Source organism: Myiozetetes cayanensis, unplaced genomic scaffold, assembly GCF_022539395.1.
Source record: "Myiozetetes cayanensis isolate MyiCay16 unplaced genomic scaffold, myiCay2020 scf10, whole genome shotgun sequence".
Lineage (NCBI taxonomy): Eukaryota > Metazoa > Chordata > Aves > Passeriformes > Tyrannidae > Myiozetetes > Myiozetetes cayanensis.
This window is the reverse complement of record NW_026086605.1, coordinates 15,145,763-15,173,204: the sequence shown is the minus strand read 5'-3', so window position 1 is coordinate 15,173,204 and position 27,442 is coordinate 15,145,763. Positions and strand designations below refer to the sequence as shown.

Sequence of the window (27,442 nt, the reverse complement as noted above, 5' to 3'; positions counted from 1 at the left end):
TCAAATAAAACAGTCCTTGACTTTATGTCACAAAAGTGATTAAGAAACAACACTTGAACGAAATGGTTGCACATAATGAAGCCACAAAAGTTTTGCAAAAACTGTTCAGAAAGACAATTGTTGGAAAATATATTTGTGTGTGTGCACATTTATATATATATATTTTAAAATGACACAACTCATCTTTTTTCTTAAAAGTGACTGTGAAACATGAGCTAAGAAACATATCACATTGTTTGCTGCCATAGCAATTGCAAAGCAAGGGCGAGTCTAAGGTTCTACTTTCTTGTCTTGCACAAGTAAAAATAGAAGACGCACACACACAAAAAAAGCAAAGTTGAATTATTATACCAAAACAAACACAAGACCTAAACCTGAATTACATACCAGATACAAAAGCTGCAGTAAAAAGTGCCTCAGTTGCCTTTATAGTTGTAGAAAAACCCCATCTCCTACATCTTATCAGAGATAAATGAGCTTTACAAGCTAAAAATTACTTGTAGCCCTTGTGTCAGTATTCAACTTTTCAAACCAAAAGAACTATAGAATTGGATGTTTGCAAATAGTTTAACGTTCAGTAACTACTCAAAGTTTAAGAATAAGCTGAACTCAAGCAGTTGAAGGAGGAGGAAGCCATTTTGGGTGTGGCACCTGCAAAGTCAACAGGTGCTTTCTTTAATGAATTTAGAAAACCATCCTCAAAGCAAAATTATGTTTAAAATTCTGGGAAACAAGGGGATGGGGGAAAAAAGGGACCTCATACAATCTTTAGAAAATGAGGTATATTTGATGTTGTCAAATCAGAGGAACAGCTCTTAAATTCTGAACAGTTCTGGTGTGTGTGAAAAAGTGTCCAAGTAAGTCTCAGGGAAATCAGTTCTTAAAAAGTGGACGATAATATCTGCATTTAACTCGTGGGTGCCACAGCTTTGTGCTATGATTGGCTGCCATCTGAGCTCCATCTGACAGCAGCAGATTGGTATTCTCTGCACACGTCCTCACAATTCCTGTCGCCTGTGTTTGCTGTCCCTTACACATACACACAATACATTATTTACTCAACTATAACCATTTCTGTAATGTACACAAGGAGCATCTACAGTGCAATCATGCATTAGCATTCAGGATCAATCTATAATTAATAGTACACATCGGTCTAATCTTTTTACAATTGCTTCATAATAAATATTTTTAATGGTGCGAACATTTTCTCATCTATATTTTGTTAGAAACCTTTCAATTTTTTGTCTGCTTTCCTTTATTTCCTCAATAACAAGAGGTTATTATTGCATGCACAGTATTTTTGCTTTCATGAAGGTAACTTTCTGCTAAGCAGGTTAGTTAAATAACTGCAATGGGAACTGTAAGTGTGACTGAGAACAGAGGAAAGCAGGCTGATGTGTTAGCACTGCACAGGAATATTTTTCCTCACAAACAGCAATTTCATAAGTAGGCTTTCAGAACTGGCATACAAACTAAAACTCCTACAGAATCAACAAGGACAGCACTGTCCTTACTTAAAAGAGCAGAAGATGTTATTCCTCTCCATTTATTAAATGATTCAACATTGCGGTATGCCTGCAACTAATTAGTATGATCAACACAGTGCAGGGCAGGAACAAAAGCAGACCAGCCTCTGAGATGTGCTGATGTAAAAGCACACAGGACTATACATTTTTAAACCCTGTCCTATAATTCATAACCATTACATACTAATCATTCCTTGATGGAACTTTTATTTTTAAGACTGAATCTAATGTCATTTCTGATTAGGCCTGTCTCAGGATATTAAAACTGACCACCGAGGTATTCCCTTACTAGCAGTTAAATAACTTACTTTGTTTTAGACTGTCTTATACTAACCATTATAAAACCCCAGAAGGTTAGCTACTGACAAGTAAGAATGAAACACAAAAAGAACATATATGTATGGCAAAATAGAAAGAGAGAAAAATATAGGTATATTTGCTAAGTCATATACTTACCATTAGCACTGCAAAGTTACTGAAGTGCGTACTCTGAATGGTGGTAATATTGCCTGCAGAGCTAATTATGTGGCACCCTTCTCCCCACCAGCCTCCATGTCCATCTAGAAGGTCAAAATCCCAGAAGGCTGCAATGGGGTCTATACCCCGTGCAAAGTGCCTCAATCCTATAGTGAGAGGGCTAGTGAGGTTTCCAAAACTGCACCCATCTGCAAAAGCAACAAACTGAATCAGAGAGATGGACTGAACACCCTTTAGTGATGACTGCTGTGTAAAGAGATCAGATACACACTAAACTATGGAGAAAAAAGCCATAGACATATAATCTTCATGGTCAAAATCAAAGGTAGTGCTCCCATTAGAAAAGTTTGCAATAGTATAAATAAATCTGAACATTTCAGTCCCATATTGTGTCCAAATGATCTAATCATCCCTCACAAAGCAGATCTTTTTTATTGTTTCAGATTCTTCAGTTACGACCAGTGTTACACTATTGCCCATGCAGCTCCAGAAATGGCTCATTTTCACGGTATGATTAATAGCTGAGACAATTCTGCACTTTTGAAGTCACATTTAAACAGTTAAAAATGTTAATAGAAATGAGAGCACTACTCAGGATCAATTAAAATCAGTGAAATTGCATGGGTGAATAATTAATCAAAATAATTACTCAGTAGCACATACAATATATCTTATTTAGACAAAAGTCTTTAACAACACCTGTTTTACATCCATCGTATCAGAAAGTATGCTGCTGAGTATTGATAAATGCAACAGGGCACTACTCTCACTCCAAAAGCCTTATTTTTACCAGAGCCCGGGATATTAACACTGCAATTTTCATTGTAAAGAGTAAAGCAAGGCTCCTTCCGATAGCATCCTGCTGTAAGCAGCAAGCATCTCTAACAGCACTGTCAATAAACAGCAGTCCAGAAAATGCATTTTAATCATAGCGCAAGTGCATTTCTTTATTTGCAGGACAATCTGAATAAAATCGTGCAGACAGGAAAAATTGCAAACATTGTACTAAAGACAGAGACTGTTTCCAGCCTCTCAGCCCACTGTATGCTCTACCCCTCTATTCTCTACATAATCAAGTACACCGTAGCTTTTAGATTAAAGAAAATAATGCATAACAGCTCCTCACCTATTTTAGCAAAAACAGCTGGTGTGGCAACCGTCCTACGTTTCCCATCGTCTGCCAGATTTGATGAGTTTCCTGTGCTAGGAAAGAGTTTTCCATTCCGAAAGACAATAAACTGTAGCTTGCAAGTGGAGTTATCAACAGATTGCCAGGCTGAAGACTGAGAGAAGACAGACTGTGGCAAATGAACTGAAGCTACCGCTACAGCGTTCTGTACAATGAGAAAAAAAAAGAAACATTTAAAATGCAAATCACAACAGGGTTGCTTTCATGATGTTTTAAACTCCTGTACAAGAAATGTATGCTGCCTTTCTTTTCCAACAGACTGGAAGCAACCAAAGAAGCACGGGCTGTAACCATGGGAATAGGATTGGTACAGTGCATATTAAAAGGGAAAAGGTTTTGATTGAATGTGAGAGTCTATATGGTCAAGCTCCCTGCTGCAGAGGTGAGAATGGTTCTTACCGTGCCTGCTAGAGGGTCCATCAACACTGCAGATCTGATTTAAAGAGACAACCTCTACCAGGTTTTCTCCTTCACTTAAAATAGAATCAGACAACTTACATTAAAACATTTCTCTGAAAGGGTACTTAAAAAGTATAAAAATAATTTTATTATTAAAAAATATTACATCTGCAGAGAACTGCAAGTGCAGTAAACAACACATTTTATGAATATGTTTTTCTTGCTTCATATAAGGAAAATAAGTTAACTGTGTTTTAGTAATGCAGGATTAAAAAATCACAAACACTAATATAAAAGAAGAAAACGAGCCGGCACTGGAAGAAAATGAATGAAGACTGTCAGATCACTACAATGGCTTTGAGTCGTGAGTGTGTTATACACTCTTCTACAAGCAGATAATTCCCTTACAGCAGAGCTATAAAATCCAAACATTGTGTTCTGAGGACTTCACTCATCAAGCATTTTTTTTTCCTGACAAAGTAGCAAACTAATCACTACAGACTAAGATATTCACAAGGAATAAGAAATGATGAGCAATGGGAAAATAAACAGGGAGTCTGTCCTAAGCCTTGAAGTGAAAAGTGTATGTATTTAAAAACAAACAAACTACAAAATGCTCTAATTTGCATTTCCCCCAAGGGCAGAGTACGGCTCTGTGCACATAATTTACATAGATTATCACAGTTTACTCATAGCACATGTGCACTACCTCTTTCCAAAGTAAAACAATAATCTTCACAATCATATAAACAAACATGACATTAATATATATCCGTGTGCTGGGAGAAATATACATGTGAGAGAGAAAAGGTACAACAGAGATCAGCAAACTAAAATGAATATGAGAAGCATCTACTGACCACAAGATAAATATGGGAGAAAAGCATGAGCAGTCTGTGATGTCATTTGGATGCTTAAATAAAGAGATAAAGACTTCTGTACAAATTTCCTGTATATGTATATATACATGTATCTTTTGGGAAGGTTTTCCAATTTTAACAGTAAAAATGCCAAAAAAATAATTTTCTGCGTAAGTATTCAATCTAAGTGATGCTGCCTACTAAAAACACTCAGAAAAAAAAATTAAAAAAAAGCAAATAGGAACAAAACATTTCTACTTTAGATTTTTTAAATTACTGTGAAGGCTTTAATTGGAATTAACTGAGCTAAACATCAACCACTCATCCTTAGATTGCTTCCACTGCCTAATTCACTAAAGCTGTTATAATTGCTGTTATCTCATGCTTCCGAAAAAGACATATTTTACTCTATGATATCCTAAATTATCTGCATATGCTGAACTTCTGATGACACTATTTGGCCATAAAAGTACTATCAATAACTATGCACAGCACTTTTTAGAAGTGTCATTTTTCAAACACGAGATCATTGTTGAGAACTTACCTGGAGATGTACAGAAGTGTAAGAGAAGTTACAGTGTGATTAACTTTACATTTATACTGGATTTTTATTCTTATTCTGTACTGGAAAAAGTAATAATGATGACATATTAAATTACACTAATTGGTCATTATACACAGAAAGAGAAACCTAGAAGCATACGAATAAATTTATGATAATGAAACCAACAGCTAAAGGCACTGGGTTAAGCAACAATATGCTATGACTTGACAAAAGCAGTCCTGCACAAACCAGAGAGGTTGATAGCACTTTTGCTCAGAGGGAGAATCATCTAATTTATTGTGATTCTCTAATTTCTTCTCCACTGGGACTTACTGATACTGGTAGAAAAAAGTAATGGTGTAGACAGAGCTTGTCTGTGGGACTGAGGAGGTGCAGAGAAGAGGCTGCACACACCTGAAGCACAAGTAGCTGATGTGCAGGTCTGATGGCAGGTCACACAGCTGGGGCAAGACCAAGGTGGTATCCACCCCTCACCTCCTCACCACTGCCCTATCTCTGCCCACAAAAAGACACTTCACTACACAGCATGAAAGGAAGGAACCTGGTCATGGTGCCCCAAATGTTACCCACAGGTTACAGCTTTGCATCACAGGGGTAAAGTTGAATGTAGTGAAGAAAAGCTGCACACAGCCTACAAACAGAATTAGTGTGGACTGGTTGCACTGCTCGGGCTGACTGAGCAAATCTCAAACATGCAGCAACATCAAATTATTTACTTGACAAAAAGACACATTTACAGAAAACATTTTCCTGATTAGACTTCAGGAGAGTGTTTTTACCTAGTTGTCTCTTTAAAATGTACCAAGAATATGAATACTCATAACATAAACTATTTAATAAACTTTGCTAAACAGTGCCTCCAGTCACTTCCTGGAATGCAATTTTATTGTGAATACTGCCCTGAATATACCTATTATTTCAATTTCTTTTGAGTGCATGCAGCCTGGTGGGGTGAAGGGCAAAGAGATAGGGCTGTTCTTTGACTGGAAAAAGGTACATGTGAAGTAAAACTACTCATTGCACATCAAATATATACTTCACGCAGAAATTTCTCAAAATTAAACATCCAACTGTCTGCTACAGCAACATGCCTGCCAACAAGATCATGTGCTAGGATATTAATACACACAGTGAAAGGGCCCACATATTCACAATGCTGTTTAAAAATATGAATAAATATTTGTGAACATTTTTTTCATGTAAGATGTGTGAGAATTTTCTGTAGCATTACTCATTATTCACAGGAGAAAGATGACCTGAGCATTCAGGCAATCCCTGTTACTGTGGATGGATGGAGTCTAACTGGTGCTTCAGTCTTGGATTCTGTTAATCTTATGTGTGGTGAAGAACATGTCAGTTTCCCACTCTTGCCTCAGTTTCCCTCTCACTAGGTGAAATAAAAATGATGGTATTTATTTTGCTCTGTAAGATGCTCCAGAGTTCAGAGATGAAACACAATTTGGGAACAGGTATTATTAAAACCAATGACGGTAACATCAAATTTTGAGTCAATGACTGTGCTTCACGTGCTTCAAAATCCACATAACTCATTTCATTTAAAATTTTTTTATCTGGGCAACATATTGTTATCGCCACATCACATAAGAACTAACATTTCTGAGCATGCTAGTGGTAGCATCTCAGAAAGCTGCTGCACCTCTGAGAGGGGAGAAAGAGCAATAGAAACAGAATCATCACAGGAGCTGCAGCTTTACAATGACATAGGCCAGCACTGGCATCTCATATTTTTCCTGGAAAAGCTTAGAGTTTGTGTCAGCAATTCACTAGTCAGGATTTAGACATTCTGTGAGTGTTTTCAAAACAGAATGTCAATAATCCTGTCATGACTCCATTTCACTTTTAGTCCTATTAACTGGATTGTACTGGCATTGATTAGAAATCCTGAACATAGATTCTTCTAAGGAGTATTTTCCTGCTGAAAAATGCCAGTGTTTTAAAATGAAAGTTATCCACAGACATCCACCCATTTGCACATAAATATGATAGCAATGCTGCAAATTTCAAACCCTCTCAGATATCTTCCATGTCATCTGCCCAGATATTTGAAAATCTGCTGTATGACCTGCAGTCATGGAAAGAGGGCTTATCAGCTCTAAACCAGCTCTGAGGATTTTCTGGGAGGGCTCTTAGGACTCTTGGCTTCTTAGACTTCTTGGAAGCTGTTCAATTTTCCAAAAAGCCAAATGAAAGGTTGTTTTAAACTCTGAATCATAATTTGAATAGTACAATTTTATAAGTACTTTTGAAGTTTCATTTTATGTGTCCATTTCAGATCTGTTTTTGTCTGTGTTTGGAATTTTTCAAAATATCTGAGGCACTGAAACAGCACAAATAAATCCAATTGGATCCTAAAAGTTTTAAATTTGAATGGAAAATCTCATCCTTAAGAGGAAACAGTCCTCAGGATATTGAGAGCTACGGAGTCTTGGCATTCTTGCAACTCATGCATGTGTGGCCCTTACTAAATATGTTTTAAGAGAAAAACAAAAGATTTAAAGTGAAGTTTTTCCACAGGCAATTTTATTCTGGTAGCAGTCCATTCCTTATAATCAATGCTAGCATTTACAAGGAGTTTTTAAGTGTTTAGAAAAGACAGCCTCTTGCCTTAGGCGCCTTTGAGATATGATGGCCTTTCTAGTTTCATAATTCCTTTAAAAGACCTGCTCCCATTTGCAGCATTGCTTTCCCATTACTATATTCTATTTGTCTAAAATCTAGCATAATATTCAGAGACTATACTCATTCCACCATTGTGGAATGACATAAATCAAATTATTTTCAGTAGCTCTTCCTTGTGTATGCTTTGATACTAGATTGATACTGAGTTCGGGCACAGTATTTCTGTTTGATATAAAATATATTTCATAGGAAACCATCCAATTTTGAGTCCTCAGAGAAGTCATAACTTACAAACCAGCACCTAAACAACAGGTCAGAGGAAATCTGGAGGGGAAAAAAAAAAAAAAAGAAGTAAATGAATTCACCTGAACACCTGGCAGAGAACTGGAAAAGCATCTCAACTGTTTCCAGATTTTAAAGAATCTGACAAGGTGTTGTATGGCTTCAGATCTAAGACACCATATATTAGATTATTAAAGATAAAAGGGTGTTGCCAATATAGGCACATGCTATATAAAGTTACTGTAGCAGTAAACAAAAAGTAAAAACTAAGCTCCATGGGTAATAGCCTATATTACTAAATATGGGCTGAATGAGTTAACAGTGTGGTCATCATAATAAAATCAAGCAAACAATTATTTATGCATATACAATAGATTTTATTTAGTCCCTCAAATAAGACAGCAGATCCTTAGAAGCAACTGAAGATTTCAGTTTGGGGTTTACGTTAAAGGTTTAGTGGTTAGCATAACAAAAATGGTTTTTTCAGCTGTCTCTGCTGGGAGGTATTTGACCAACATTTCTTTGGAATTATCTTAGCACAGGACACATGAGATAAGGACAGGCATTTGGGCCAGCACTGTGAGGCTACAGGTAGTCTGCACATGAGTTCTGATCTGTTTTTCTGGAATTAAAAGTATAAACAAAAAAGGCCAAAAAATTTAGACTATCTGGGAAAATACTAAATAAAAGTTCTGTAAAAAGAATGGAAACAATGCCAGTTGGAATATGCCTATATAAGACAAACAATTTGCCAGCTGCTAAAAGAGATTGGATTGCTTTTTTTTTTTTTTTAAATGGAATGATACCAAGCAAGGAAAGTAGTAGTTCCCCAGTCATGTTAACTTATCTGCTAAATCTTGCTCCAAATTTGTCATGGTTTAACCATCCTTTTTAGAATGCTGTTTAAACACAAGTCTGGAAAGGTTCAGGGATGACTAGCAAGTGAAAAAGCAGAATTTATATAGATTCCCAGGGAGAAATGAAGCAGTACCTCCAAAAATGCAACATAAAATCACCTGGCTATTGAGATGAAATTGCTAAGCATGTTGTGATTATTATGTGATAAAGTCATTATGCAGTAATGGTGCAGTCCACATCCATCTCAGTATCTGGAAAACTAAGTGCAGAGTCCAAGATATCTTTGTTCTAGCCAGGCATAAAAGCTGGTTTAATGCACAGTGAAAATGCAGCATCAAAAAGAAATACAGGTAGAGAATATAAAAAGTTTGAAAACAATGTTTAAAGTTCCCACTAATTAATAATGTTTCCTAGAGTCATGCTATAGAAATGTTAGATTTAGCAAGCAGCATGGAAATTTTAGAAAAGCTGTAATATAAAATTAGCTGGAAAACCTGACCATCAGTAACTATTTTCTAATAAAACTAAAAAACAAAAGTAACTTCCACATTAGGATTTTCTATTTCATATTTGAAAACCCAGAAAACTCAGGACATTCACTGATAAAAGTTAATGGCACTTACAAGATCAAGAATGGATAAGCAGATCAAAAAGGACAATGAATAAAATCAGAAAGACTATGAAAAGGGAGAAAACCCTGCTGATCAGTGAAACAAAATAGTATTTTAAGTTTCAATAGCACTTAAGCTCTTCACATCTACATTAAAAAGACGAGGAAAGAAGTAGAGCTGCCCTGTAGAAAGAATCAAGTTATACATTTTTTATTTAACCTCAATGAAAGTGTTGATGTTTACATGGAGACAGTGTTACAATCAATAATGAGAAAAATATAAAAATTCCCACAAATGTCAAAGCAAATTCAGTAAAAGCTGAATATTGTCATAAAAATCTTTGGCAGAACTGACACAAAAATCAAAGGACAATTGCAATTTCTTTTTTTTTTTTCTTTTAAGGGGATGTATGTCTACAAAATTGGTCATAAAGCAAAGATGACTGCTCTGTAAAATGACCTGCAGTAAAGACGAATGAGTGAACAAGTTTGGTATGTAGATAATGGTACAGACTTATGCACAAATGAACAATGTTATTGCACAGTTTTCAACATCATTCACAGCTGCTGCTGCCATACTGGTCTCCTCCTGTGTCTAAAGACAGGTAGTTTTTAAAGAGTTCAAAAGAGAAGACCAGTAAATGGCATGAAAAATATGGTGTCCTTCAGGCACTTTTATATGGACCACTCAAAGCTACTTCTACATTCATGTGTTAGTACTCCAAACCATAGGTCAGCATTTAGGACTTCATAATTCATGCATTCGTGAAAATGTGGTAAGAAAATGTAATAATTTTGTTCTAAGAAAATGAAAATATGCACAAATCTACATGCAACAACTGACCTGTTAATCTGCAATTGTAAGGGGAAAAGAGACTGAAGAAAAAGAATGCAAAGGGAGACAGTGTAGGTTTACCAAAGGTAAATAATGCCAGACCCAAATGATAGTTCTCCTAGAAAACTATTTTTCTAGACAAGGCAATACAATTCACCCCTAATTTCTTCAGAGACACCATGGATTAGTAACAATTAGTTCCAGGTGAAAAAGGAACAAGCTACAACTGATAATACAATTATTTACTTTGAAAGGGGAAGATAAGCTGGAGTGAATATATGCCAAGTTTCTATGAAAATCAGCTTAAAGACTTCCAATTTTTATTTTCTGACCTTGAAACTAAGGGGAATTTCATCTAAGACAATGTTCAAAATCATGTTTTACATCTTTATAATAATATTGTCTATCATAAGCTGGTAAAACAGATCACTTTGGAAAGTAACAGACATGAAAAAGGACATGAAAGCACTGGTTGATCACAGGATGACTCAGAGCCACTATGATTTAACCACTAAAGAAGAAGACAAATACAGTCCAGAACATACAAGATGACTCAGTTCCATGGAAATATTCTGATTTTAAAGGCCTAATTAGAAAGATACTATGTGACTTTGATCAATTAGGCTGAGGAAAAATCAGTCCAGAATAGAATGGGTGTAAAGGACGGTTAATAGCATCATTAGAATGAATAATTTGTTTCCCAAGTGCAGAGTAAAAGAGTCTAGCTTTGTTAGCCTGGCAAAATGAAACGAGATGCTGCGCCTGTTGTCTTTAAAAAAAGCAGAGACATCTAGAGTAATGTAAGCAAATAGCCAGCATGAGTACAAGGACAAATAGAGCATTAGTCAAGAGAAAATGCAGACTTAAAAGTATGCAAATTTTTCCTAGAGTTTATAACAGAGAGGACAGGATAGTTTTCAGGCACTATGGACACACAAAAATTTACCTATTCTTGAAAGGGTATTTGAAAGCTTTATGACAGAATTATATAATGCAGTTTAAAAAGTTTTATTTCTCTGTTTTAAAAGAAGTGTCTAAAATTCCTTTCAAGAACTCAAGAATTTTTGAACTTTCTACTTCTACTTACATCACCAGTATAAAGTTAATATAACTATTATATATATATAGCAAATTAACTCTCACTATGAAGAAAAAGAGTTAAAAAACTATAGTGTCATGGTAGATTCAAATGCAATAATAAAATTGAGCATGGACATCGTATTATTTGTTTGAGAAACAAATTTTTTGAAAACATGCTGGACACAAGCAAGAGCTGCAGGCAACAAATTTGAAAACTGGGCCACTTATTTAATGTAGACACCTATTTTAGAAATTTTAGAATGAATGTCTAAAAATAAAGCAAATAAACACAGATCTCACACAGAACAATAAAAAAATGAAGACAGACATATTTCTATTGACTCTTACTGTTTGTTGCCAAAATTTAGCACTGAAGTTACAAAAGCTGTCTCCTATACTGTTTGATGGGTCATGATGGCAATATTGGTCACAGGTAACTACTGACATCCAGATGAACACTCCTAAAATAGAATCAGTAAAAATGGAATCACCCTAATCACTACACTACCACCCATAAACAAGACTTTATCTTTAATTTGTGGTATCATCAGTAGTAGCACTACTGGGTAACCTCTTGGCTCTGAATAAAAGGCAATAATAGAAGTCCTTTCATTACACTGTTGGGTTAGCCAGCAATCTCCCCTACAGTCAGGCTGCACCTGTAGGTAGGGCCATTATACTTAACTGTGATGTTGTGGTGACTTCAAAGAAAGACTCTGGAGCAACTTGAGTATCAGTTTAAACAGGGGATTCTTCAAAAGCTTCACAAAACACAGTGAACCTGAAGACAATCTCAAACCCCAGTAGATATAACGTTAAGAAAAGGCATGAAGAACCACACATGTAAATGATTTACCGCTGACAATTTGTTAGTATATTTTTTGTGTATTCCAAAACTCCACGTGAGCAATCCCATTTTAAAATATCCAAGTTTTACCATTTTATGGCAACGTAGCTTTTGCCTAAATGTTGTCTACATTAAAAAAACCCACTGTAAAGCACAACAGACACCAATAATGAGGGAGCATCATTATATCAATCAGATATGAAACACAACACAATTTATTATAATGTTAATTATTGGGTTTTTCAGACAGCACTACATGACTGCGTCAGTTCAGGGCTCCTTGTTGCAAGTCAAGCAGAGTTTGCAATAGACTTGCCATAATGCAAACAGTTATGCCAGAAAATGCATAAAATTCATCTTCCTGGGAATGTAAGAGTTCTTAAGGGTGGCTTCTGAGTTTTCAACTGGAATTTACTGAGTTTTTGGGGAAGATCCTTGAAGTCTTAAAGGATTTTGGACACACTCCAAAATTCACACTGTAACTTTCCGTTGTTTTTCTGTGGACCCCCAGAGACTCACTGCAGCTTCATTTTTGAAAAGGATGGCTTCTGGCAGTGCGCTCTACAGGAAGACTCACCCTATTAGGAGTTTGGTTCACTGGGCCCTTCAGGGATGCATTAGCTCCTAGAAATACTGCATTTTCCTCTGAGCAGCCTGTGATGAAGGAGTATTTTTCCTTTTTATTTAGAAGCTCAATTCATCTTCAGGCATTAAATAAGCAAAATTTTTCTGGAAAGATGATAAGTGTATTCAATTTTATTAAATTGATGAGACTGTGGTTTTAGTAGTTGCAGATGCACTCAGAGGATGGGATGGACTTCTGCTAAACTGTTAGAATTTTAAAATATAAAGACACATGAAATAATCGCGTGAGCTATGTGGAACATTCAGTTACATAATTACAAAGCTATCACCATGAATCTTTGGAGGGCCATCATAATTATACAGAAAACCTAACTAATCAAATGCCTTCTACAGCTGATTGACCACTAAATTCAAATATACATAAATATCAGCAGTTTAGAAAGCAGAATCATGAATTCTGACTTGAGTAAACTGGTATACATAGGATTTTTTGGTATGAGAATTTTTACCTTGTTCTTTGAACTACATGAATTGTGTTAATGCAGTTAATGTAGGCTTCATAACAGTCTTTCTGCATAGCTTCATAATTATAATATATAAGAAAATATTATGAATGGGAACAAAGAGAATATTTCCCAACAATCAGACATAAAGTGTTAACAAAGATATTTCTAAAGTTGGAGAAGACCAATTTGATTAAAAGGAAAAGGGCTAATAGGTGGCTTATGTGCGTAAGAAAATTCACTCTGTACTAAACAAAATTCATATGCATTTTAATAGAGTGCAGTACATACAATTACAGATTTTTATGATTTTCCTAAAGCCTTATGTAATTTGCGTGTATCCATTTATGAGTACAGAGCGATACAACCATTAGGTAATACAGTAATTCAAAATGACTGAATATTACAACTATTTAATCATACTAGGTGATAGGATTTCTAATTTGACTGACGTCGTATTCACACTTAGTTAACTTAGACAAATAAAAGTTCATTCAATAACATAAGTGGGAATGTAGTGAAAAAGATTAATTCAGAAATTTTTAATAATACTTTGATATAATTTTCCTGAGGCAAAGTGAGTTTCTAAATTGCATATAATGTACATAAGTCCAAGTATTAAGTGTTTTTCTGCTGCTGCCTTTCATAAAGATCACTGCAATGAAATGCTGACATTGCTACTTGATGACTATTGAAAATATTGCCCCTCTCTGATATTGAAGGAAAGCTGAAACTGCTGAAAAGAGTTTTAGCATTTTTGGGTATTTTAGGAAGTAAACTTAAACCTTCCCCAACATGAAATCACTCAATATCCAAATGATTCAAAAACTGCAGAATATTATCCTCAAGAATGATCCCTCTTGCCTGTAGTCATTAAAAAAATCACACACAGCATTACTCTTGGAAGACACAACTTGGGCAAGGTACACATTTCTAGAAGCAGATGCAAGATCACTACATTCCTTTGCTTTGTTATATAGAGACAGTTAAGTATTTGAAAAAGAAAAGTAGTAAGATGGCCTTTTCTTTAGTTCATGTGTGCACAGTCACACCTTCCTTCACTCTATTACAGGACAGAAGTTCACTATTCTCACAACAGTCAAGAAAGTACACCTCCTCAAGAGGAGCAAATACAATTTCTTCTTCTGTTCCAAAACTCTTTTTTCCATTTTGAGAAATGACATATTTTAATCTCCAACCTGCCAAAACAATAATTTGCTTCCTGAATTTTAGCTACTCAATCAATTTATCAGCTTCTACAGTACGGTCAGAAAGCATGTTGTAAAAAGAAATGTAAAAAAAGTGAATGAAGTGAGAATAGTAACATCGGCAAGATTGAGGTTCTGAGTCACAGACGTATTCGCATTTGGATGACAGCACTCAAGTCCCTCGTGCTGCTTGGTGGTCAAGTGGATCAATAATGGCAAGGGACATTTTAAGAGAATTCTTATAATTGAGATGTTGAGTATGAAGGAGAAGACACACTCCACTATTGTCACTGCCTGAAGTTCTTAGTAGTTGCTACTCCCCAAAGCTCTCATGCAAAATCATATCCCTGCTCTGTAAGTCTCACATATATCTTCAGGATTCTGACACACCCAGCACAGACATAAAAGGCAAAATAATGAGCTCAGTACGAATATGAAATGCTGGTCAAAATTTCACCTTTAAAGTTCAGCTCTGGCTAAATGCTGTGCTGAACACCTACGTAGACTAAAACCGTAGATTTGGTACATACGTTTGTGTATGAAGAAAGAGACCATAGGTATTAAAGGAATTTATCCAAGGCTACATTTACATGAGATAATTATCAGCACTAGTGGGTCCAAATTTGTGCCACAGTGGCGATGTGAGCCTTTGTTTCTGTCTTACTTTTTTGAGAACTGGACTGAAAAAGAATGGAAAAAAGGAGTCCATCTGGAAAGTAATTTGTCAACTCATTAAGAATAGTACCCTTTTCCAGACCATTCTATTTTTCGGTTATATATAGAAAATGAGAATTGATAAGAAAAAGTGTATTCCTCCATTCTCTTTTTAAAGGAAGAATACAATTTGTTTTTCTTGCAAACAATATATTTGCACATACATTTTCACCAAAAATCTAAACTAGAGGAATGTGGAAGCTCTGAAAATAAAACTGTTGGATACGTAGGAAGGTAGTTGTATGTATAGTTCACAAGAAAACCTGTGGTGTTTGTCTTTTAGTTCAGCCAGAAAGCATTCAGAGCCAAAGAGAGGTCTTTCACCCCCAGCTGAATCACATGTACTTTCATTGTTGTCATCACAGATTACTGATTTACCTGGACAAACTTCTGTTCTAGTAAGAGTTTAGGGACTATCTATACTGATTTATTCTACTTAGTTTTTCTAAGGGTTTTGTCACAGAGTTATGTGAAAATATTTGCTAGCACTACCCACAGTATCCATGGTAAAATCCAATAAAAATCATAATGGAAGTGAGGTCTGACTGAACCTGCCATCAAACCATGTGTCCACCAACCTACTGATCACTTTATAAGTCCTGTTAGATGAAGAAGGTTGGAAGAAACCTCACTCTTCTTTCTTAATGTTTTACAGATGTTACGAAACCACCTCGGCACGTGTACAATTTTTATCTTTGTTACCACAAAAATAGTCACTTGACATAATTTAAGTAATTTCATTTCTAAAAGCTGACTGATGGTGATCCCAATTAGGATTTTAAAATACTACACACATTATCAGTACTTGTCATTGGTCATCTCTAGCTTGAAAAACTCATAGTTTGTATTGGGTGAGGATGGTATTCTATATCTGGGGCAGTATGCACTCTATCAGTCTCACTCTAGCGAGTGTCTTTGAGTTAAGACACCCAGAAGTCTTACATGGTGAATAAATCCAGCTGAGGTCTGAACTAAGCCCAGGAGGAGATTCCCCCCATGCCCATTCAGTGACTGTTGAGAATGAGGATTCCTAATATAATGTGAGAGATTTCTGATATAACAGATTCCTTTAAATACTCAGATAGGTCCTAACCTAGCTAAAGTTATATGGGATGAAACTCTTATAGTAATAAATGAAGACTGAGAACTTAACTTCAGTCTCCTCTACCCATTTCCTAGATCAAACAAAAGGGAATAATAATTATCTTAATTCTTCCAAATCTAAAGCTGCTTGCAGTCTGCAATCTACTACAGGTGCAAAAGGGAAAGCATAGCCTTTTTGTCTTGCTCGTGGCTTTTGCATTAATAGAAATTTTCAAGTATTAGTGCTGCAGGGCCTGCATTTTGAAAAAGTAACAGAAACATGTTCATTAGAAATAGCGATCTATACGCTGTGAAGTGTTCAGTTTTAAAATCTTGTAAATTAGTTATATAAGCAGCAAATTTGCAATTTAATCAGTAGAAAAATGAATTGTTATACGTTGTTGTATGCAAGCATTCACAATGGTTTGAATATTTTTGATCTTTCCCTCTTGCTCTACTGATTTTCTAATCTTTTTCCGTAAAGGTCAATTCTTCTGGCATCACTATATTTAACGTCTTCAAAATTTTCTACCAAAGGTCTTTATTTTAAAGGGCTTCATTTTATCAGTCAGGCACAACAGTGTGTATAATTCAGACATTCTCAAGGACTTCCACTGCCATATTTGATGGATTTTTTTTTAAAGTGTGCTATCATTCTTGCTGAATCACTTCCAGTCTCCTATTAAACTGATATGCCTTTATTTTAGATGGTAGCAATGTTCATTTTCTAACATAAAAACTTAATATGTTCACCATTTCACTACCTTTTTCTCCTGGACTTTCCAGTTTTACTTGCTGCATTAAATAGGATGGGAGTACTTTGCTGAATCCTACACATGCATTTCTAGACTTTTACTACTGCTACTACCAGATGATGACATGAGTACCTGAGAGTATGAATTAATTATTTAGGACTGAGGATCTGAAGAAATGTGCTCAAGTAGGAAAAGGGAAAAAAATCAATACAGAAAAAAACCCAGAGCCTCTCATGCCAAGTGAAGGACTAACATGATGCTCTAAATTAATAACTAACATTATTAGCTGAAAGCCAGTGTATCTGTGAAAAACTGGCAGAGCCCCAAATTGTCTACCTCAGCAACAAGAAAGACTTAGGGTTTTTTATCACTAGGAATTCTGAGTCCTGGAAGCTCTATATATCCACAATGATATGGAAACATTGCTGCCAAGGGCACAGACTACTAAAATCTGTATTCTCATTCTTCTTTATTATCTAACATAAAGAAGAAGTATTTTTATAGTAAGTAGGAGGGTCTTAAAAGTACTCATTAGCAAACTAATCAATGGATTTTGATCCTACTTTCCCAACTACACCTACAGTTTTTTGGTTTTTTCACACAGGACATACTACCCAAAAAACAAGAGTCTTCTCCCAAGAACAGCATTAAGTCAATGTCTTAACTTTCACAATTAAATAACTTCATATCCTATTTTCTGCCACACAGAAACACAAAAATAAAAATTGAGTGGCCACTTTGTGCCCTTCTGACATCCTAAATTTTTATATTCCTACATTTCTTCAATAGATGTACACTAAAAATGCAGCAACAAATAGTCATAAGAAAACAAAATTAAAATTACTGGTTATAGATATCTTTAAAGTCTGTCGCTTAATTTTATCACCTTATTGGGGCTCATTGAGGGCCACACCAAAAACACACTCTCCATAGTGTTTTGATATCCTCTAGCTTTTTAGAGATATATTTTCTTAATGTCTCTGTTCAAAAGCAACAAGCCAAAAAGGATGCTGAACGTATTTCTGAACAAAGCGTTTTCTGACTTTGTAACACCGACATGGAGAATTCAAGATACTTGTACTCGCTAAGCCAGGGTCTATTCAGCAACATTGTGTTAGCATTACTCACCAAGTGGAATTAAAAGCTGCACTACAGTTACCATGACAACCAGCTGTCTCCCACATACAGCATCAGTTTGAATTTGTGCAGACCATTTCTAACAATGATTTAAGTCAACAAATTCAGCATTACCCTGAGGTAAAAATATGGTTTATGAACAAATAAATATTTTCAGTTTCATAATATTTCTTAGTTCAATACATTAATTCCAAGTATGACTTGGGAGACCTTCAGAAAACTGAAATGACTTTTTTTAGAAATTAAAGGTGAATGGTAATCTTCTGGTCTATATACAGTGAGGATCACTAAAATTCCTAACCCAGTGAACATGTAGGAAGCATACAGACGAGACAGTGTAACACTAATAGAAGAGCTTGTGGGGAAAATACATTTGAATATTTATTAAATCATTTTCTAAAATTTACATTTGAATGATGCTGTTGATTACCTTGGGTAATACCACTACATCATCAGTGTATGCTCACTATACAGATTCTTCCTAGAAAACAAAGGTTAATCCATGTTCATCCAAAAGTATCAGCCAGCAATTCTCTACTGGGAAAATAATCTGAAATTTGGAATACAATTTCTGGGCTGAGGAATTATAAAACAAATTCCTTTAATTCTAGTAAACTACAAGGTTTGGGTTTTTTGCAGGGTTTTTTTGGTGGTTTTGTTCTTGTTCTGGTTGGTTGGTTTTGCTTTTGTTTTTAATATTTCAATTTACATGGAAAGAGAAGCCTCAGTTGCTTTTGAAACAGCTAAACAATAGGGGATAACAGTAGTATATCATATTTACAATGTCTCGTGAAACCTCATACAATTGCATGGCTGGCCATCAGTATGAAGTTGCCACCTGGCTACCTCAGAACCTTTTGATCACCAAGCTTTCTTTCAGTAAATGGCTGTGTGGTTGTTTAGCCTGGAGAAAGGAGAATGTACACGGGTGGGGGTCAATCTCTTCTCCCAAGTAACAAACGACAGGATGAGACAAAATGGCATGAAGCTGCAATAGGGGAAGTTTATATGGGATATCAGAAAAAATGTCTTTACTGAAAATGTTGTCAACCATTGGAACAGACTGCCCAGGAAAGTGGTTGAGTCAGCATCCCTGGAGGTACTTAAAAGACAGGTAGATGTGGCAATTGGAGATACAGAGAATTGGTGAAATTGATGGTGCTGGGTTAATGGTTAGACTCAATGATTTTCGATGTCTTTTCCAACATAAAATAGTCTGTGTTTCTATGATTGTCATTGCATAAACACTAAATGGCAATGATGAACAGATCTGCTTGCAGAGTAGTAGGATGCATTGTTCTGAGGGAAAACAAGACCATCCACAACAACATAAAACACACATATCAGTTGTGCATGTGTACAGTGAGAGTGGGGAGAGAGAGGAATGTAAATGCTGAAAAAAAAGATGTCTAAGCTACTAAAAATGTAATGTATAGTCAAACTAAAAACAATAAATTAGTAACACTACTTTTTACATAAGCAACTATAAAAAAAAGTCAGAACCAGAAAACTTAAATAGAGTCTGTATTTACTAAAGATACTGAAAATACTGCATACTGAACTATGTACATTTTAATGATACATGCTACAATCACTCATTTCTCTACAAGGAAGTGCCACAACTAAATACTATAGCAGATTTCCCATATGGTATATTGTATAGCACTTGTTGCATCACAGACCCTAAAAACACATTAGAAAAGAAAACTGGTCAAATAATTTTAATGTATTCAAAATTAAAACTTTCAGAGACTATAAGGAATCTGATGTTATTAGGAGTTGTTTTAATCTGTGACTGAGGGGTTCTGAATTCTAAACCTGAGGAAAATACATAATAACAAGTTTTACCTTTAATATAATGCTTTCAGTTTTAAATAATTTCACTTATGGGAGAATGCTGGTCAGAGAACAAAGAGAGAAAAATAAGTATAGAATAATATCTAAAAGATTGAGAAAGGAAGTAGCACAGAAATGCATTCAGCCCTGGATCACTGTGGATACATTTGTTATCAGTGACAGGCAATGTGAAATCAAGCACACACTGAAATCAAACCCTTCTTTAAGGTTACACTAAACTGAACTGACAGGAACACTACATGCAACAAAGAAAAAGAAATGGATTTCTATATAGCACTTCAATCTTCAACAATGGGAGTGCATAACGTTTAAATGTTAAAACAGAAGAATTCAAGAGAGAAAAAAAGGTAGAAAGCAAGAAAAGGAATAAAATATAACCTAGGGCTCCAAATCCACAAACTCAGACAGGAACAATTTTTTTTTTTTTTTCTGACAAAAGGCTGCACAGGCAAAGGTAAATCACAATAGGAAAACAAATAGGATTGTTACCAGAATTTAACAGAACTGTAATAATCCATTAGCTCCTAGATTGAGTTGCAATGTAATATCATAAAATAAAACACAATTTAAAAGTAAATCAAGATGACAATATAGGCAGATGTGAATCATTTTGCCCTGATGTTGAGTCTATATCCTTGTGTCAAAGATGCCTTAATAGGGTTAAAGTAGCATTGCTAACATTAATGGATATTTTCTTGTTACATTTCAAAAAAAGTAGTTACAGCACAGTTAAGAAAATATGATTTATGATTACACAGTCAAGGAAAAGGTCTTTCAGATAGCAATTTAAAAAAGAGGAAAAATTATTCAGTCTCATCACTGCATTCCTCTAAAATAGGTCTCACCAACTTTTTTTAATAATACATGCTTCACGAACACAGTAAACTTACAGCTATGTCTGGACAAACATTTTATTACATTTGGAACACTGTTCTGATATTCAGATATTATTTTCATCCTACCATATTCATATGTGAATGCCAATTTTCCAGTTTTCTGAAGAGATCTCTATTGCCATGCTTTCTCAAGTGCACAACGTGGGTTCTATTTGGATGAAACAGTCCCAAAAAGCAACTGATGAGTTACATGGGACCATACGAGCTAATCTGAAACAAACACCCTCACAAATACACAGTGTTGCTGTTGGATTCTCAGTACCGCCTGTTATGCTCCACAGATTTGTACCTATTACATTGCACTGCTTATTATTCTTCCATTCTGTGATTCAGGTCTCTCCTGGTTCTCTTCCTCTTAAGGGTAATTGTTATCTGTCTACTCCTCAAAACCAACTAAAATGGAACTCTTCCTCTTCACTACACTATAACCCTCTTTTTTTTCTCCTTTCTAAATCTGTGGTTAGCTCTGCAGTAGCCGCAATCTTTTCAACCCCCATATACAACTAGTCTATAGTCCCATCATTGCAGATTATAACAGGTAACCTCACCTGTTGTCTCATTAAAGGACAACTAGCTGAACTGGAATCAAATGGCTTTTTCAAGTTGAAGGGAGACAACTAAACTGAGATGGAAAGCTTCATCTCTAGACATTAATGTCTACCAGTAAATCTCCTGAAACAGATCTTAATCAAGCAATTAAAACCTTTGAAAAAGACAGTAGGAGAAAGAAACAGGGAGAAATAGGAAGCAAGCAACCTGTGGCCCCTCAAATGATATAGGGACAGCTGATCTGATCTGACCATGCAAATGATTTTATTAGAATAATGGTATACTGACACAAAATCTTGCACCTTACGTATTCAGGTGACTAATGCAATACTAGCTTGTTTAATAAAACTGCCTTGCCAAACCCTTGTTTAAGTTGTCATTTCAGAACAAATTCAGCCTGGCTTTGTGGGGTCCTGAAGTTAAACAAATGTGCTGTAACTGCTGTGTTTAGCTACAGGTAGAAGAACTCAGAGGGAGGAAGGGAAAACAAGATTGCCACTCTCCAGAAGTAACGTCGTGTTCTGGCTTTAGGATATATGCAGGACAGCATTTGAAAAGGCCAGGTTAAAAGCTGGAGCAAAACACAAAAAGTAGCCTCACTTTCTAAGTCCTGACTGAGGTCAGGAAAAAGCAAGAAAAAGGTCTCCCCTTCCCCCAGAATACATAGCTCAACATAAAGGAGGCATCACTAGTTTACCTGGTTGATAAGGACAGGAAAGTTAATGCTTGGCATGCCAGTATTTTTTCATTTTGTAGGAAAGTTCTAGATTTGTTTCTGAGACCCAAACACACTCCAGCCAACCTTTTTAACCCAAAGCCTGAAGAGACTTGGGATGTCTGGAATTTTTGTTTTCACTCTTATTTCCACTACTACTTTTATAAAGGAGTTTCATCAAGCAGAGATTTGGATTAGACTCTTTTATCTAGAGAAGCTGGCATTTCCTCTTTGAATACAAATATTCTAACAAAAATGTATTTTATTCCCATTGCTGATTAACTGCTGAATGCAGACAGAGCAACTCAATTTTACTATCAGTCCCATATTCCTCAGAAACACTAACCTTTTCAATGATTTAAAGTATGTATTCATTTGGTCACATTTTAATCTAATCCTGAAATATATTTTCACCTGAAGCACAGGAAAGGCAATAATTTAAAAATGAGCATTTTGAAAGACATTGTGATGTCTGACTAGTTAGCAGGTTGAATCAATAAACTGAATAAAATAAAAATTATTATTTTCTTCTGAGCAGTTAACCTCGTTTCAGATATATAAAGCAATGGATACAATTTCGATTGGCATTTCCAGTCATACAGTGAAAATAAGATTTTCTGTTATGGAGATAATCAAATAGGATATTTTTAAGACTTGGTTGACTGAAGCAATTAAGCCAATTCAAAGATTGTGTTTTAGATAGGTGAGTACATAATGAACTGAGTGTTCCTGAGAGAAGTCCATAATTATCTAAGGAGGAGAGAAGTGGACAGTAAAATTGAGTCTGCAGGCAAGAACTGTTGTATGTACCAGTTTGAATATCTAAAGCAAAACTTTTGCATTTATTATATTTGAGCACTTCACAGATGGTTTAGAACAGAACGTTATAAGGCTACAAAGGGTTTTAAAAATTGCCTGCCTTTTTTCCCCTACTTAGGCTTCTCTATCCTTTTTAAAGTAATGATTTTAAGAAAAGGTATCAGAATTTGTCCCTTTTTAAAAAGCTTAGTCAATCTAATATAGTACATGATGCTCTTCTGCTACAATTTTTGTTGATTACAGTTAACATCAAATCCTCCAGGGACACTTGCTCCATAGCTTGCTATCTTGACTAGCCCCAAATAAAGGTGCTGCAACAAAGGAGGATAAATGAGGGATTCCATCCCTTACTCATTTTCCTCATGTGTATATATATATATATATGTATGTACGTATATGTATGTACGTATATGTCTCTTTTTCTTTCTCTGAAATAATGTCAGATGTATCTGCAATATCATAGTTGTGTACTGAGGTTTTATTTGAAGCACTAAAAAGCATTAATATCTAAGACCTTTAATTTTTAGTGAATGAATGAAATAAAGTCTCAATCCAGGGGAAAATATTTTATGAAATCTATGATTTGACTCTCCATTAAGGCAAGCACCTACCATTGCACTTTGCAATGATCCTTTGCAAATCAAACATTTATCTACCAGGCAACAAACTAATATTTTTGACTTTTAAAACTGAATCATGGTGGTCAGGCCTACAAAATTTACAAATCAGTGTCCTTCTCATTAATGTAATTCCTGTATTATTCTGAGTTATTTAATTCATTTTCTTGAAAAAGATTCACATTTTCACACTGTTAGGTATATACATGAAAAATACGATTACATTTCTACTTAGATTGATCTCCATAATCATATTTGATAACTTTATAGGCTACAACTTATACTAATACTTATAATTCCACCTGTTATAAACCATATGCTTTCTTTCCAGACAGTATTGTTCCCTGGGAACAATTCAATGAATAACACAGTCAGTTATTAAGCTAAAATTAAGAAAATGTTACATGTAAAGCCCTACTCTATCTCTTCAAAATGCATATAGGCAAACATTTGTATAAAATAGCATATTAAGTATAATGTCGATAGCTAAATAATAGAAAAATCAGAAAGACACTTCTAGTTGTAAAATTATTTCTTAGAATAGCTGAAAAAGTACTTTTTCACATATTCAATTAATAAAAAAGGCAACAGAGAAAGATCCTGTATATATAAAGCATGTGCAATACACAGTTTGCAGAACCTGAATACCTTGCTGAAAATGTATCATAAACTTTAGTCAAATAATACAGCTGGATTTGCTCTAGCAGAGTCCAATTCAAAAAACACTTTAATTTTGTATTTTGCTATATAGCACACATCCTTTTTGTTAGTTGTGAAGGACAGTTAGCAATTTCATACCGCGAACTTTAATTATCACTTGCTGTACATACCTTATAGAAATAAAACTATCTACCAAAAACAGAATGTGTGCACGTTAATATCTGCCTATTGTTTTAAGGCAAGATAAAACATTTACTCTGCGTGCAGGAAATATTGATAAATGCCACCTAAATAATATTAACAATTCAAGAAAGAATGCAACAGATCATCAGCCACTCAAATCTACACTGCTATGCTAATTTACAGCAGTTCAGGGTTCGCTGCAGTCTCTTTTCTGCTTCTCAGTGAACATATGGGAGTCTGTAAAAATATTGCCTGATTTCAAATCCAGACCCTGTGTTTTCACTTGCCATAATTTTCAGCAACAGGTAGGATCACTTATCCTAAACATTGAGGGTCTTTCGTGCTTAAATAATGAAAAACTTACAGTCATATTGAAAGAGGCAGAAGCACTGAGTGTAGGCCAAAGTTTGTGTAAGATAGAATCATTTATTGTTGAAAACCAAATTTCTGTACTTCAACAAAACAGTGATAGAGAGGATGTCTACATGGACTATGACAGGCTAGAGAATAGATTTATTATATTCGTTTCAATCCAGAGAACCCTCCAGTGTGCATCCTTTTGCTCACATGGTAAATGACCAATTGATTTTCTTGTCTCTATTCAACAGTAAATAACCTCAGATACATGGCAAGGTAAGGCAGACATCCAAAAAGTCTCAGTTTCGTGCAGCTATTTGTATTCCCCTCATAGTAACCAGGTCTTTCATATTAAATAATCTTGCCTTTGAAACTGTATTTTCTACAGATCTAAAAAGGTTGTCGTTTTCATGTAGTTACCTTCTGTTGTATTTGATACACACATTGGCTCTGCAAACCTCTCTACTAAAAATTCATTGCAGATTGCACCAATATATGACCAGCATCACAGAGGTTCAACCCCTTTCTTAAGCTTCTAATCCTGCCATCCTTTAGCTCCCACAAGTCAAACAACTGAAACTCATCAAGAAACCCCCACACTATGAATTTAAGAAGAAAGTTCAAACCCACAGTTTTAAAGTCCTTTCTTAAAACCTATGATCCTGACAACAAATTACCAGCTTGTAAAAATGGGTCAGTTAAAACGGAAAACTGTTTCTACACTTACACAGTGTCTCACAATATTCTGATTTTCTGAAGACATGGATCAAAAGGATCACTGTTCTCATATGAATAAACAATACCGAAGTTCAAAATAATGGAGCAGATGTCAGAGAAGAATTTTCCCTCTCTTCTAGAGTATTAAATGTGTTGCATGGAGAATTATATGACAAGAGATAAAAGAGAGAGATCATCTCTATGGAAACAGTGCGGGCTACTTCATCGGTAATGGATAGCGCAGAAATGAGCTACCCAAATGTTACAAGGCAGCCCGGTAATGTAATTATTTGAACTAGTGCCTACGTAACAAAAATGGAACTATAAAATGGTTCACACATATTGCCTGAGAGATTTTACCAGCCATAATCACCACAGTAGTGATTAAACCTTTAATTGTTCTTTGGCCTTACAGTGCATAAAGTCCTTGAAGTTCCTTTCACTATAATATGTGTTTCAAGAATTAGAATTAACTCCTATAGCATAATTTTTGGCAGATTAATTTTACAAATTTAGTACAGTCTTAGTAACTGGTTGACTAATTTCAGCTTTAAATTATGAGTATTTGAAAATAAATTCCATTAAAAAAAAAACAACAACAACAAAAAAACCCAAACAAAAATGGACTATGATAAAATGACATTGTTTTATTTGGTACCTTGAATCTTAATCATGTTTATTCATGATGCAATTTCTTAGTTTGGTACCATTATTTCTTATTTTGAATTTTCTTCAGCCCAGATATAACACAGCAAAAGGCAGAGTAAACACACTTCTGCTTCTCCTTGTGCATCACCAGGTTTGTACAGTAATGCCCAATCAGATACTGTCCAATCAGTTGAAACTACAAGAAAGCCATTTAAGACAGCGGTGTCAGTAGTGGCCTTATCTGTGCTGTTAAAAAAAGAAAAAAAGGTTTTGATTTAAAAATAGAAACTCATACTTTAAACACATCATAACCGGTAATGGTTTACTTTAGAAAAAAAACTTTTTTCACTGGTACAGACTCAAAGTGCTGTTAAAGATCACACTAACCGGTCATTATTTTTATCAGGAATAGATAACACATCTGAAGATTGGGATGAGTTAAAACAACAGAAAAAGGACACCAGGCAGACAGAAACTGGACTAGGCAAATTCATAGAGAAAATGAGAGCTGGGAATTGACAAAGTATATTCAATTACATTCTTTTTCAGTATTAATTTTGGTCCTGTCCTCATATCTCTTCTATCTGTCTGCTGCACTGAGTGATAGGTGCTATAACTGATATACTGCATACTGTTTTCATAGCTGCCAGCAAAGATGTTGATTATAATGTGCAGTTATCTTAAATCTCAAATCCAAAATTTAGCATGACTAAATTTTAGTTTAAATGTTAATTACATTATTCACTTTCTGTTTAGCTACATTAAACATTTTTACAGGTCTGCAGCTTTGGGATAATGGTACTTTGGCTGGTGAACATTACAACTATTTCTCTTACTTATATTTGTGTGGTAAATTTAAGGTCTATTAAAATTTATATAATGATAGATTTCACTAAAAGAATCTAAATCTTTACTAAATACAAGAAGAAGAAATCTTGACTACACTTAAATACACATGAATTTTACCTTGATTTCACTAAGACTAGTATTTGATGCATTTTTCTCCTGTTTCTCAAGGTTTAAGAAATACCAGTTTTTTTAAGCAGTTATAATTAAGTAGACTCTGCACTAGAGAAAATTAATGTCCTTGTACAACTGAAAATTTTCTTTTCAAATAACAGTTTTAAGTGTTTTCTTTCTAGGAAGTTATGAGGAATTAAAAAGCATTTTATGAAACACATAGCATTTTAGATCAGGAAAACAGTAACAATATGAGAAATCATATTCAAATCTTCCATCAAACCTACTAAATAGGCCCATGAAATAAA

The 27,442-nt window shown here is 35.0% G+C and overlaps 1 protein-coding gene across 2 annotated transcripts in view; it reads right to left on the bottom strand.

Moving 5' to 3' along the window:
- LOC126653308 (adhesion G protein-coupled receptor A1-like) overlaps positions 1-27,442 on the bottom strand; it is a 270,064-nt gene that overhangs the window by 48,665 nt on the left and 193,957 nt on the right. For both annotated transcript variants that reach the window (XM_050340872.1, XM_050340873.1), the window contains 2 exons: positions 3,133-3,340; positions 1,986-2,194 (listed from right to left, as the gene is read on the bottom strand). In XM_050340872.1, coding sequence (XP_050196829.1) covers positions 1,986-2,194; positions 3,133-3,340 — 417 coding nt within the window. The remainder of the gene's footprint in view (positions 1-1,985; positions 2,195-3,132; positions 3,341-27,442) is intronic.